The sequence below is a fragment of the Myxine glutinosa genome, chromosome 1 (assembly GCF_964187855.1).
Source record: "Myxine glutinosa chromosome 1, kmMyxGlut1.1, whole genome shotgun sequence".
Lineage (NCBI taxonomy): Eukaryota > Metazoa > Chordata > Myxini > Myxiniformes > Myxinidae > Myxine > Myxine glutinosa.
Genome location: NC_136261.1, coordinates 299,755,648 through 299,770,814, shown reverse-complemented (window position 1 = coordinate 299,770,814; position 15,167 = coordinate 299,755,648). Strand labels below are relative to the sequence as shown.

General features: G+C 41.7%; 2 protein-coding genes across 13 annotated transcripts in view; both read right to left on the bottom strand.

The window, feature by feature from the left end:
• Positions 1-10,009, bottom strand: part of LOC144888820 (uncharacterized) — a 60,266-nt gene extending 50,257 nt beyond the window's left edge. The window contains exons 1-3 of the mRNA XM_078768155.1: positions 9,993-10,009; positions 5,863-6,046; positions 5,467-5,508 (exon numbers count right to left, since the gene is read on the bottom strand). Coding sequence (XP_078624281.1) covers positions 5,467-5,508; positions 5,863-5,890 — 70 coding nt within the window. The 5' untranslated portion in view covers positions 5,891-6,046; positions 9,993-10,009. The remainder of the gene's footprint in view (positions 1-5,466; positions 5,509-5,862; positions 6,047-9,992) is intronic.
• LOC137439362 (uncharacterized) overlaps positions 8,803-15,167 on the bottom strand; it is a 53,233-nt gene continuing 46,868 nt past the window's right edge. For 4 of the 12 annotated variants that reach the window (XM_068135083.2, XM_068135087.2, XM_068135095.2 and 1 more), the window contains one exon: positions 12,345-15,095. In XM_068135083.2, coding sequence (XP_067991184.2) covers positions 14,828-15,095 — 268 coding nt within the window. In that variant the 3' untranslated portion in view covers positions 12,345-14,827. Of the gene's footprint in view, positions 9,208-12,344; positions 15,096-15,167 lie in introns of those variants that run through there. The other 8 variants (XM_068135133.2, XM_078768145.1, XM_078768149.1 and 5 more) reach the window with 6 other exon arrangements.

Below are 15,167 nucleotides of genomic sequence, written 5' to 3'. Positions count from 1 at the left end.
AGCGGGGGTTAGCACTTGCGGGCCCCATGACAATCATGGTTCCCTGTTTGAGGCAATGTTTTTATGGCCGGATGCCCTTCCTGACGCCAACCCTTAGTCGCCTCTTACGATGCGCAGGGATACGGTGTACCTATTCTAAATCGGGGTACACACCGGGATCATTCATCCCAGCAAGCTGGTACTCAATTTGCCGACCTCGGAAGGATGACAGGCTGAGTCAACCCCCCTGGCGTTAATTCAGTGATCGATCGGGATTCGAACCCAGGATCCTAGGTATCCCAAGCCGTCACCCTAACCACTAAGCCAACACCAGGCAACACTTGATCTTGATCTTGATCTCGACAACATAGAACTTAAAAGTTTTGGATACACCAAGCAAGTCCTTCTTTCAGTTAGAAAGTGTAAACAAGCCATCACGACTTATATCTTCTGTTTTAGATCCAAGAGGGAATATTCTTAATAATCCGGATGATGTAAGATTGCATATATAATTAATTTTCTTTTCGGATCTCGTTTAAAACAAAACTGTTTCTAATGAAATGATGAATCGCTTAACTTCTCACTTCCCATCCCTAACTGAGGCTCAGCGTCTGGAGCTGGATGTTCCTATTACCCTACTGGAGCTAACCCATGCACTTGCTGAGATGGATTCTGGAAAGGCCCCAGGTATAGATGGCTTGTCTGCTGAATGTTTTTCAGCATTTTGGGACCTTTTGGGCCCAGAGCTGCTCAATGTTCTGGATGCATCCCTTCTGTCCGGAGAAATGCCGCTCAGCTTCAGAAGAGCAGTTGTGTGCCTACTACCAAAGCATGGTGATCTCCGCCAGGTGAAAAATTGGCGACCAATTTCATTATTGTGCCCGGACTATGAACTGTTTTCCAAGGTATTCGCAAACCGGTTACAGGTCATCGGTGATCTGGTTTTACCTGACCAGAGTTGTGCAATTCCTGGCAGATCCATCTACGACAACATATTTTTAATCAGAGACCTGATATATGGTCAATGTGTTAAAGATGATTTTGGAATGGTCTGTCTTGATCTCGAAAAAGCTTTCGATAGTATTGACCACAAGTTTATGTGCCACGTGATGGAAGTATGTGGCCTAGGTATAAGGTTTAGAGCCTACATTGCCTTGTTGTATACCAACATATTTAGCTTAATCAAAATAAACAACGAGCTTTGTCCACCCATAAAGGTTCAGAGAGGGGTAAGGCAAGGTTGTCCTGTTTCTGGATTATTATTTGCTCTTACTTTGGAACCCCTTCTTATTGCACTAAGAAAACATATTTCTGGAATCATTATTTCTCCCAGAAGTCCTCCCTTAACCCTATCTGCCTTTGCTGATGATGTCTGTATTTTCATAAAAACACAAACGTGTATTGATGCTTTTGTTAAGTGCTTGATGGAATTTAACCTTGCTTATTCTCTAAAATGTAATTGGAAGAAAAGTAAAGCATTATGGTTCCCCACTCCCAAAAATCACTTGCTTGAGTCATTGCCATTGCCACCACCCTCCCTTCCTGGAGAGTTAGAGTGGGGAAATGATGGCATGAAATACTTGGGTGTTTTTTTAGGATCCCCACAGTATGTCCAAAAAAATTGGGAAGGGACAATCGATCAGGTGGAGAAACGGTTGAGTCGATGGAAAAGGGCTCTACCCCACCTCTCCTCTCAAGGCCGTGTGTTAATCATAAACAATTTGGTCACTACCCTTTGGTGGCATCGATTTATCTGCCTGCAACCACCGGAAGTTTTGCTGACAGCAGTTCAGACCAAACGGGTGGATTTTTTTTGGGGTGGCCATCACTGGCTCCGACCCAACGTCATATGTCGTCCCTCGGCAGAAGGTGGGCAGAGCCTCATCGATGTGAAATGCCGCTTGTTGGTTTTCAGGCTCTGTTCTATTCAGCGGTTGCTATATGCAGAACACCTACCAGGCAGGCTTAAAGGTGGATTCCCAAGGAGCATCTTAACACAAACCCTGTACAAGTTCTTACCCTCGACAGGCTTAGGCCTGTCAATTCTTGCGTCGAGCGGGGAGGCTCAGATATGGTTATGAACTGTTTTTGACAAATCTTCAACACGTTGATGTATCACTCCTCCCCATCTTTCACCAGAGCCTCTTAAACGCCTGGCAGAGCCTCTCGGTAAGCCGCCAATCTGATGCATACAACCTAAAAATGTTTGCACACGAGCCTTTATTCTTTAATAATCTTTTCCGTGATATTCCATCAAGTCTGCCAACAGGGATTTCTGCCAACACTTTTCAGCAGCAGACATTTCAAAAGTGTGGCATCTCCGGCACGACTCAGGATGCGGCAGGAGGTCCACAAATGAGTTGGCGGCCCGAACAGGAGTTTGGTCCAGAAGAACAATCGGGAGAGTACTGAGAGCAGTGATCCAAACAGGTCATCAGATGGGCCTACAGTGGACTCAGCGGTAGTACCACATGAAATAATTGTGCCAAAATTAATAGTAGAATTTGCCACAAATGACATCCCCCCCCCCCCCCCCCCCATGAGTGCGGGGTTGAACTTTTTCCAGTCGATGAGTGGTAAGAACTTGTACAGGGTTTGTGTTAAGATGCTCCTTGGGGATCCACCTTTAAGCGGGGTTACCCAGTGGAAAGGACTCTTGCTTCAGGGACCCCCCCCCCCCCCCTCTGAACCTGTTTGGGAAGCAATGTATGCTGGACCTATGTCCAAAAGAACTGGGGATTTCCAGTGGCGGTTAGTCCACTGGATTGTTCCGTCAAACGCTGTTATTCGTTTTTTTCTCCTATTCCTGGTTGTTGTCCTTTTTGTCCAGAAAGGGCAGACTTGTTTCATGCTTTTGTTAATTGCGAAAGACTCTCTCCTTTGTTTCATTGGTTAAACAATACTTTCCGTAAAATGAATGTCACCTTTCCTTTGAAAGCTTTCATCTTTCGTTTTCCTGTAAAACATGATCGTGTACCTACATTTCTTATTTTTTTAATAGCCACTGCCAAGCTTGCTGTGTATTTGTCACGAAAGGCAAAGCTGAGTGGCAAACCCATGGAACAGTACAATGTTCTGGTTTTTCAGTGCTTTGGTTTCAGCAAGGTTAAAACTTGAATTTAATTTTGCTCAGGGTGCAAGCAAACTTGAAGAATTTATTGATACTTGGTGTTTTGAAGGAATTTGTGAAATTCAAGAAAACAATTTAATTATTTTGTCACATGGTTTGTGTTATCACAATGTAATGATTATTTTCTTCTTAATGGTCCTTTATTCTCGTGTTTATGGTTGTTTCTTTCTCTCTTCTATTTTCTTCCATTATAAATTTGTATATATGCATGTATATACAAATATATATACATTTGTACATGTATATATATATATATACAAATATATATACAAAAAATACACATTTTTTATACTTTTGTAATAAAAGGACCTAAAAGTCAAAGTCTCTCTCTCTCTCTGTCTCTCCCCCTCCCTTGTTGCTGTGGAGACCTCCCATTGGCATGGTGTGTTTACTGGTAGTGCCACAGCTCACTGTGTAAATTTGCCATATCATCCGGTTTCACCACATCAGGAAATCCTGATCCGTATATTTTTACCTGCCACATGAGAGCATGGTTATCTCTACTAGGTTTATTTCTGATACATCAATGGTAAATTTACAACGACATCCATCAGAAATTAAGTGTAATAATGATTTTAATACCATTTTGAATCACAAAGTGTTTATGGGTCAGTTATAATTGAAAAGCATCAGTGTAAGTGGGTTTTAAGAACAATACAGATGCAGTCGTGACCAAAAATATTGGCACCCTTGCACGTTTTTCAAATAACTCACAATTTTCTCTAAAAATAAGTTGAATTCGACAAAAGTATTTGGTCTCCACAATTCTTTATTTCACTGTTAATATTACAGGACCTTTGTGTTTAATTCAGAACTTAATAAATCCTTTCAAATCAGAAAATAAAAAGAAATGGCATTGACAAAATGATTGACACCCTCGACGTAATATTTGGGAGCACGTTTGACAAAATAACTACAGTCAAGCGCTTCCTATAGCCATGAATGAGCTTCCCACACATCTCTGCTGGCAGTTTGTCCCACTCTTCTTGTGCAAACTGCTCCAGTTCTCCAAGATTTGAAGGGTGCCTTCTCCCAACTGCTGTTTAATGGGATTTAGATCTGGACTCATTGCTGGCCACTTCAGAATAGTCCAACGTTTTGTCTTGAACCATTCCTGGGTGCTTTTTGAAGTGTGTTTGGGGTCATTGGCCTGCTGCATGACTCATGACCTTTGACGGAGACCCAGCTTTCTTACACTGGGTTGAACATTGCGCTCCAAAATGCCTTGATAATCTCCTGATTTCATGATGCCATGCACACATTCAAGGCACCCAGTGCCAGAGGCAGCACAGCAACCCCAAAACATCACTGAACCTCCTCCATGTTTGACTGTAGGAAAGGTGTTTTTTCTTTGAATGCTTCAATTTGTTTTCTGTAAACATAGAGATGATGTGCTTTACTAAAAAAGCTCTAATTAGATCTCATTTGTCCACAAGACATTCTTCCAGAAGGATTTTGGCTTGTTCAGGTGTATTTTGGCAAACTCCAGTCGGAATTTCTTATGTCTCTCTCTCAGCAGTGAGGTCCTCCTGGGTCTCCTACCATAGAACACCTTTCATTGAGTTGGTGACGGATGGTGCGAGTTGAAACTGTCGTACCTTGTGTCTGAAGGTCAGCTTGAATCTGTTTGGCAGTTGATCCAGGTGGTTTCTCCACCATTCAAACAATCCTTCGCTGCAATCTTCGATCAAGTTTTCTCTTGCGGCCATGTCCAGGGAGGTTGCCTGCAGTGCCATGGGTCTTAAACTTCCTGATCACATTGCGTACGGTGGACACAGGAACACCAAGGTCTCTGGAGATGGACTTTTAGCCTTGAGATTGTCCATGCTTGGCTACAATCTTGTGTCTGACCTCCTCAGATAATTCTTGTGTCTGACCTCAGACAATTCAAATCTTGTGTCTGACCTCCTCAGACAATTCTCTGGTTTTCTTTCTTTTCTCCATGCTCATTGAGGTACAGACAGTGACACAAAACAGCAGAATGACTCCTTTTTTCCATTCAAACTGGTTGAATGAGTGATTTTTATATTGCAGGCACCTGCAACTCACCAAAGGTGAGTTCAATTCCGAAGTAAGGGAGAATCACCTGCTTGGAATCTAATTATTTGTAACAACTTCGAAAAGGTGCTAATAATATTGTCCAGGCCGTTTTAGGATTTCTGTGTGGAATAAGCTAAGATTTAGTAATTTTTTCAGCTTTTTTTTGTTTTGTTCCACTGCAAACAAAATAAATACATGTGTGGATACCAAAATATTTTTTTATTTCAACAATTTTCTGTAAGAAATGGTGCATTATTTGAAAAAGTGCAAGAGTGCCAATGTTTTTGGCCACTACAGTATTTAATTGGCTGTTGTACCTTTAGGTGATGGCCTCCGCAGCATCTCATGTAGCTCCTTGTCTACACACAGGGCGGATGAATGTGAGCAATTCGAACAGGCTATCCCTATATATTGTGACATCATGACATGGAAAGGGGCAAAGGGGAATCCATAGCTAGATTGTGATATGAATATCATGGACTGTATAGGTTAGATTACTCTTGTATCAGGGAAGTTGTCAGAGTAACCCGTCTTGTTAAACGTGCACTGAGGAGGTAGTGAGTGTTAATTATAATGCAGATAGAGTAAGTTTGTTATGTAAAACATCCTGTAAATCAGGCGAGGGCAGGTGAGATATTGTGGCACTGGTCATTTAACACAAAAAATAAGACTGGAAAGCGCAATCCAGTTTAGGAGGAACGACCATTACAAACTTTTTGGCCGGCCGGCCACGCAAGACATGGCGGCAATGTCTGCTGTGGCGCTCCGGAGAAAGGCGGGACACTTTTGTAGAGGACCATGCAGGTAGTTAGATATGTCTGTGATGTCCACATTCAGGAGATGATCAGCTTCAGTAGTGATGAGCTGTAGTTGTGCAAATTTGCACAATAAGCATATCTAAAGGGATACAAAGATTCACTGCTACAGGAGGCAAATTGTGCACATGTATCTGTTAACTTTGGCAATGAAATAAATGAGTATGTTTTTCTAATCATGCTCTCTATTCCGTGTCAATCCATGGCTAACAGTTCAGCTTACGGAAAACAATTTTGGATAAAAATTGCAAGGGTTTGTTACTCATTTAATCCTTCCGATTGAGAAACAGGGAAATGGTCATTTGGACCATCCATGCAGTGGCACAGCCTTGTTTGGAATGCTGAAACCAAGCTCATGACGCATTTCCAGTGAGTGCAATCCATTGTGAGCTGCCTTTCCGGATAGATCTCTGAGGATGTACTGTGGTTCGAAAACAGTGAATGAATATAGTTTATCATCAAAGGGTTACACCTGTTTCCAGACTTCGTTCCTATCCTCCCCAGCCCTCTCCCCATCCCTTTGTTCCCTCCAATGTCTTCATTTGGGAAAGCTGCACTTCAGATTCTCCATTTATTTTCTTGCAACTCTGTTTCTTATTCTTCCGCACATTTTTGTACATTTCTTTTTAGCCTCCATCTTACTATAATTCACCAAATATCTGTCCGTCTGTTTCCAGGTACCACAAAAACGGCGGAACCCATCGCAACGAAATTTTGGGTGGGTAATCCTGGGACCCCCCTGGAGTAAAATAGGCTATATTGTTTTTCCAATTTTCCCAAACACGATGGAATAATAATTACCGATATGAACAGTGATGTGGCTTTTATTGAAATTCTCCAAATACTGTTTGGATTTTGACGATTTGCGTGTGATATGATTTAACGGATGTTTATATAAATCGTTTAAAATAAAATAAAATAAGCCTTCAATTTCTGATATTTTTCCTTTTCATTCGGGCCTCCCAATTGAAGCCCCGCCCGTAGGGCGGGTGCCGTTGCTAGTACAAGCAATTTCAATTTAACCTTGGAAAGTGATACAACAGTGTAAAGTTTTTCCCAAGAACAGGAAATTTTTTATCTTGTGGAAATTCAGTTATTAATTTTTCCCACTGGCTGCTTCATTATTGAGGCATGGCTGCACGGCTGCTGTTGTTGTGTTTCTGTAGTCTGAGATGGGACAACTGTATTTAACCAGGGTGCAGACACCTGATAATTGCATTTATAATCCAGCACAGAATACAGGGTGAGTCAAAAGTAGCGCCCGATTTCTGTTTATATATATATATATATATATTTCTGTCAGTTGATTGTTTGTTTGCCATTTGTATTACAGTGTACAAGAAGGTAGAAATAAATGAATGACATGTTTATCTAACCATTTATTATTATGGAACTCAAAGAAAAAGGGTCCAATTATCCCTAATGGAGATATGGCTGCCCAAACTGTCATGCCAGGTAAATTTACCTCCTTCTCAACTGTCACTCTTGGGTTCTCCGCAGCCCAGTAGACACAATTGTGTCTGTTAATTTTGCCGTTAAGCTTAAAACATGCCTCATCTGACCACCAGATGTTGTCTAGCATTGTGTCCTCTTCGTCAAGTTTAGCTAAGAACTCTTCGCAAAATTGAAGACGGCGGTCGTCATCTCCATCATGAAGGGCATGCAGTAAGCGTGGAATGTAAGGTTTCCAGTTTTTCTGGTGAAGGATACGGATAACACTTGATTGGCTCACTTCCAACTCTGCAGATAAACGGCGAGTTGACTTTTGCGGACTTTGTTCCAGTCTCCTGATGGCTTCTTCAGCCTTAGCTACATTCGTTGCCGTTTTCAGACAACCGGACTTCTTTGCAGTGGCTACCGAGTGGCTACAAATTTCTCGCCAATCAATCATATGTTTCTTTCCTGGGGTGGGTTAATATCGAATTCCTGTGCCAAACGGCGTGCCGCCATCGTTGGTTGTTCATTACATTTGTAGTAATGTTTCACGGCCGCAATGCGTCGATTCATTGAAAGGTAATTCATGGTTCAATTTGGTGCAAATTCAGTAACTTTCCAAACTCTCAGCAATAACCTGCAAAACAAAAACAAAAATAAATAAACTAAGAAAATTAATAATCTGCAAAACAATTATCAACAACATGACATCCCAGAAAGAATCTGACAGTCGAAAAAACAGAAATCGGGCGCGGGCGCTACTTTTGATTCACCCTGTATATTAACAAGAAAAAGGAAGAACAAGATGTAAGAACAAGAAGGAACTTTGAAGCAGGATGTCATTTGGCCCATCATGCCTGCGTTACAGCAACACCAAATTAAATAAATCTGTCAGGCTCTAGATATAATTTCACTGAGGTTAGGTTAGGGGGAGGTGTTATATATGCAAATTAATTTCATATTTAAACTTACATTTTAAAAATCATTATTATGATATATTTTGTTTGGGTTGGGGGAGTAGTGAGGGGGTTATGGCTTGGAATGCACAAACACCAACCACACCTTCTCGTTTTCACAGCCCCTCCCACAAACATCCCAATAAGTACACATGTATACCACCACCAATTCATATGGAAGCTGGTAGGTACCCAGCCCAAACCAGAAGTAGGTACCCAGCCCAAACCAGAAGTAGGTACCCAGCCAGCATGTCCAGATGGGGCCCATATGGGTCCTATGTGGGCTAACTTGTAGGTCCCAAGCATGTCCCGCATATTGGCCCCGTATTTTACCATAGGCTCCAACGTGGCCCAACTGGGCTAGGCCACATGGGCTTTTTGTGGGCTACCTCATGTGGGCAGGGCATGGCTTTTTGTGAGCTACCCCATGTGGGCTGGGCATGGCTTTTTGTGGGCTACCCATGTGGGCAGTGCATGGGCCTTTTGTGGGCTAGCCCACATAGGCTGGACATGGACTTTTCATGGGATATACATGGATTTTCTGGGCCTCATGTGAATGTAAATGGGGTGTAAAAATACTGCATGAGCTACAGCATCACATCTGCTTTACTGTCAGCAGAAATATAGAATGGAGTGTATTTTTAGAGAGGCTTTTGCTTGAAGTTATCTTAAAGAAAATCCTAACTTGGATCTGTCAAAACAAGCTAAAAATGGTAAATACTTTAATAATCCAATGGTGTTCCTGTGGTATTAGAAATTTCTTGGAACATCCTGTTGTGGTATTCCTGCTTTCAGAACACCAAGGGTGTGTACCTCAGAAAGTTTGAAGAAGATAAGATCCGTTCACCCATCCCTGTGAAAAATGGCGACACACACACAGGCACACACACACAAACATCTCTCTTATAGTATGTATAGATTCACAATTAAAAACCAAACAACAACAAAAAAAACTTTCAACCCTCCACATTGAACCACCATCCGAAGTATCATAAAATTGACGATTCAAGAATTATCGATCTACATCAGGGTCTACAACATGGCTGCTGATCGGAAACTACAATGTTTCTTCAAACGGAATGATTCACTTCAGACACCAACGAACCCACATTTAAAAACTGTTGTTGAACTGGTCTCGATAACACGTTCGCTGCCAGCTGCTGGAGTAGACGCTTGTGCATGCACTTAAATCAGCGAGGGGAGAGTGAGGGGAAAGATATACTACATATACATCTTTTGGGGGTGGCTTTGACAGGTGTTTTGGGGGATGTGGGGAAGGGAAGGATGAAAAATTTACCCATGCAAAGAGTGCTTTAACCTCAGTGTTGCCCAGTTAAAAAAGGAAATTGTAAAACCCTCACTCCTGCACGGTACACATTTACATAGAGAATTTACTCCCCTCTCCCGGTCCCCCACACCACCGCATGAGGCCGTGGCCACAAAGCCTATGTTATCCCCCAGACAAAGTTGTATTTGCATTTGTACCCCGAGTAAAGTGTATAAGTGTTTATAGCTGGAGTACCCGGCGTTGCTCAAGAGAAAAAGAAACATTAACATATTTGAAATGAGGGCAAATATGATGGAAAAGCAATTACATCCAAATCAGAATTCATCACAAATGTCAAATCATCATTTTACCTTTTCGTTGAATATATGCTGGTGAATGTACCGTAGATCACGTTTGAGTTAAGTGTGAGACGTTCAGGAAGAAGAAGAAGCCTGACCACCAGCTTCAACCGCTTCCGGAATTGTTTGATTTATTTGTGTTCAAATGTCTGGTAATTGTTTTGTATTTATTTATGTGAATGTGTACTTGTATATAACTATCATTAATCAACAAGGCTTAGGCACTATCGAGCAATCTTTTTAAAAATCCCCCCCCCCCCCCCCCCAAAAAAAAAACTTCTTTTTTTGCCTAAAACACCCCCAGGCAGTCACTGATGAACCTCTGAAAGTTTGAAGAAGATCCGTTCAGCCAACTCTGAGAAAAATGGTGACACAGACAGACAGACAGACAGAGACATCTCTCTTATATAGTAGATCATTGACCTCACTCCGCTCATGAACGACAAGTCAATTCTCGTGCGTGTTAACTTCGACATAACTGCATGGATTGCTTAATTTGTTTTTTTTTGTTGTTATGAAAACAGCTTCCACAGTTAAAATAACAGCAGGCATTCGATTTTAATATGATTCTTAAGAAATACAATATACAAAAGATATATATATATATATATATATATATATATATATATATATATATATATATATATATATATATATATATATATATATATATATATATATATATATCTGCCATTTTTTTTTGAAACTTCTGAAAATAACATGGGCTTGGCAGCCCACCTGGGACGCATCTAGGGCCCAGTTCAAAGCCCACTCAAAGCCCAAGTCCAGTTCAGGCCACCTAACTGACGAAAACCCATGTGGGCCTCAGCTGGGCTTGTGCCCTGGAGGATTACATGTCACCAGTGGCAGTCAAGAGACTGACCTGAGTTAAGCGTATATAATGTGGTTTATGTGTCTAACATATGGTCAAAATCAGTCAAAGGTCAAGGTCAATGCCATCCAAAACATGCAAAACACCTATGAGGCCGCATTTAGAAAATATATCAAACAAATTTGTTATGAACAACATTTCAGTTCAGTTCAGCAGGGGGCAGCAGAGGAGAGAAAAAAAAAACGTTGCCTTGGCCAGAGCAGGTGACCCTATAACAACTGTTTATTTTACCTCATTGTATGTAGTTATTTGTTGTTCCTTGAATTCCTCATTTTCCTTTCCCCCAATCCCATCATCGAATTCCCCCATTGGGTCAATCTTCCGTGGTTATTAGTTTGGGAATAAACCAGTTTGGATATAAAAGCTTTACGGTTCTCGTGTTTCTCCTCAGTCCCACACGCGTGAGCATAATACCGCCATGAATTGAGCAGAGCCTCGGAGGGAGTTAAAGCCTGTTCGGTCCATCCGTTCAGGGGCGGTGTTAACCTGCCTGTGAACACATTTGTTGTCAGGACTCAGGAGTGTGGATATTTGAACCCATCGGACAACCACTATCCACTTGGGCTCAGCTTGGAAAATTTTAATGCCAAATTTAGAACAATCACTTCTGATGAAGGACTAATTGTATAGTACCCGAGGACTGCCAAATTTATAGTTAATTGGTGTCGGGAGAGCACAGGGTATATCGTGCTGGAAATTTAAAGGACATGTATATTTTTTGAATTAAGCTCGCACAGGGAGAAAGCTAGCCTCTGCACCATGATAGCGGATGTGCAAGGAACAGCGAGGATGAAGGAAGCGGTCCGGTGATGGGGGTTCATGATGTAGCTAGGATAAGAACTTCCCCCATTCCTGGCGTTAGCCGTACTCCCTCGCCCACGATATCGGGGCCGGCGATGCAGGAATCGGGTGCTATGACTATCCAGGCCATGTTAGAAATATGTCATGTCAGAAACAAAATATTCAAATACTTATCTAATCATTAATTGTTCCTTATTCAATCTCAAACAAACTTGACAGGAGCACTAATGGTACGCACACTCACTTGTAATCCGTCTAGCCTGGGTTTGCATCCCGACCCATCTATACCCCATCATCCCGGTGTTTCACAGGCATAAATGTGTGTGCCATCCCTTGGATGGACATTAAATGGGGGTCCCTTCTGCCAGCATTAGTTGGTGGGTATTAAAGATCCCATGGTGTCCTTCACAAAAAGTAAGCAAGCCTGCACCCTGAACAAATGTCAAATTCCTGCCATAACCAGCAGAGGGCATCGCATCAGCGGCACAGCTGCACTCTCAGCCTTGTGCTGCATACGAAGAAGAAGATGAGAAACTGAGCAGGGACCATGATTGTAATTTATTTGGAGTTGTAGAATAAAACAGAGACTCCATTAAATTTTCAGACTGAAAAAAAAGAAAACTGCTTCTAAATTATCAACAGAAACAGCAATGACGTCAATACTTTCCAGAGATGGTACACAATGGGTTCTTTATTTCACGTGGCAGGAAATGAATGACATGAAAGCAATTTTTGTTTTGAAGTCATATACACTATACAGTATTCATATATAACAGATGATTCAATTAAAATTGTAAAGAACCCCTTCCAATGTACTTGATAGTTAAGAGAATTATGTTTTGGGATTTTAAAAATTATTATATTGTCTGACTAAATATGTAGCTGATAACCTTTTAATCAGCTTCTCAAGAAAATACTTGTAACATAAAATAGCACGAACATTAAAGATGAGAAATTTTAAAGCTGTGCACTTGTTTCGACAGCCAAAAAGTTTGAGTTTATAAATTAGGGAGGGACCTGGCTTCCATTTTGGATTCTACAAGGCAATCTGTGCAGGCCTTTGGCCTTGCAGAGCACTCAAGTCTACGCTAGTCCTCACCATGCCCCAATAATGGTGCAACCTGTAGGCCAGGTGATGTGGGGGTCGGGGTGCCACTGTGATTGTGGAATACTTTTTTAATCGTGAAAACTTTTAGGTAGAACAGCCAAGCGTTTACTCAATGGCTCCAATGTAAGCTGTAAGGAGGTTTCCATTTTTATTCTCATGTGCAAACGGCTGTGGTGAACAGGTGAGAGATGTTGATGGCCACAGTTGGCATCATGGATGAAAGGAATCATTGGCAATGAAATGTGTGCACATTTGCTTTTAATTGTCTTCCTCTAAACCTTGTTCAGTTGTTAGTCGCTATTCCTGCTGCGTGCCGAGGTGATTTCTCTCAAAATGGAAATCGGACCTCACCCAAAATCTGTTTGATGCAGACATTTCATGGTCAATGGCATCTCCTCCATACTCGATCTGACAATAATGGATGTAGGGATGTTTGCTTGATGGCCATCTTTCTTTGCGTAATGGTTGTTCCGTGCCCATCCCTGCATTCATTTGCAATGCTAGTGTATGTTGATTGTTTTCATGTATGAATTTGACCAGTGACATGTCACACTATTAAAACACACAAACACACACACACCCACACTTCAGCTTGTGTTTCTGAGCTCACATTGACAGAAATGTTTTCGTATCATTTACAGGCCCAAACATTTTACAAAGAAAAGATGGTTTCACATGATGATTTCTTGTGACCATCCAAACCTTGTTTATACTTTTGAGTAACATCCCTACATCCTTTTGTATTAAAAAAATGTTTTTATTACTTCTGTACTTTAAACAAACGTATTTACAGTACATTTTTACTCACCAACTTTATTTAATGTCTGCCGTACTTCAAGGACGACAAGTCGACGACAAACTGCATGGCTGCGTGTGCCTGCCTGCCTGCAAGCTTTACGGACGGAATAAGGTTCCTGCACTCGATGCACGTGCCACCACACCTGCAACAATTATCGTATTTACACAATTATAATTGTCGTACTTCCGGCAACAATGGTTGTCGGACGAAACGTCATATTCCACAGTTAACCACACCTGTTTTTAAAAGTGGATTTCTGTTGTCACAACTGTGCGATTGTATGTCATTTTACACAATCACACCCATTTATATGTGATTGGCCCTTAGGCATTGTGTCATCACAGCTCCGCCCCCACCCGGCTGATTTGCAGGAGTCGTCCCACCCACCCCTCTTTTGCTTTCCTTTTACTCTGCATCGTTATGCAATTGTGCCTACTTTTCGTGCAATCCCTTCAAGTTATGAAAATTTATAGTAGTCATGGACCATCCCACTATAAAATGCAGTAGATTTGTGTCTAAACCAAGGCCTGAACATAAAGCAATTTTATGTTGGGCTGTCTAAAAAGAAGAAAAAGAAGAATTACAAAATGTCTATGTCATCAGTGTTGTAACTCAGCGATGCTGTCCAAAGGTTTCATGTGCATTATTGAATGTAAAATCCTCCACAGTTGACTGGTAGGTACTTTATAGGTTTAAACGTTTGTATTTTGGTAGAATTATTTTAGAACTTGTGTTGTATTAAATATATACTATCTGTCTGTGTCATCCCTATATAGGAAGACTAGTAACTTCCTAATATTTTTTTTTACAAAACCCAATCCATAAGTTCTGATCAGTGCTGAAAAAGAAAGAAAACTTTCTTGTGCAATTATGACTGCAAAATAACCTACAAAACAGGTTGCACGAAGGCAGATGTGACATCGGATGAAGGTTTATCCCCAACAAACCTATGCAATAATGCTGAACGAGTTGCAGGGATGGTTCTAATGGAACTGTCATTTTCACAGGCAATGACTTTCATCTCCGTGTTTTCAATAATAATATTGCACTTCATGATTTGCGCTCCATTTACCCCACCCTGGGTTACAAATACTGTCTAGTTGGTTTGCAAACTCAGGCATGAGGTTTGCTGAACTGCATGTGGGGTGTTAATTTTCAGAAAGTGGATTTTGTTTTCACAGGGAATTGCTCAGTGTCCCTGGAAGCTGGGCCTGATGTCCTCTACAGCTGACTGGTGTCCCTAGAAGTTAGTCCGGCGTCCATGATTTTTGGCCTGGTGCTCTCGACAGCTGGCTTGGTGTTTCTATGGAGTAGGGTGTGAGGCCGAGTTGGTGCGGGGCAGACCCACGCTCCGGGTGCACAATGGTGCTATGGCTTCTGAGGCTCTCGCGGCGCTCAAAGGTGCGTCCGCAGACCTCACACATAAAATAGCTCACAGGTGGGGGCAGGTCATGCTTGCGCATGTGCCAATTAAGTGAGGCCTTCTGGCGGCAACGGAAGCCACACAGTGAGCACCTGATCAGAAGGGTGAGATAAACAAAAACAAAGGAAATCTTGTCATACCGTATTCAAACTTCCAAACCACAT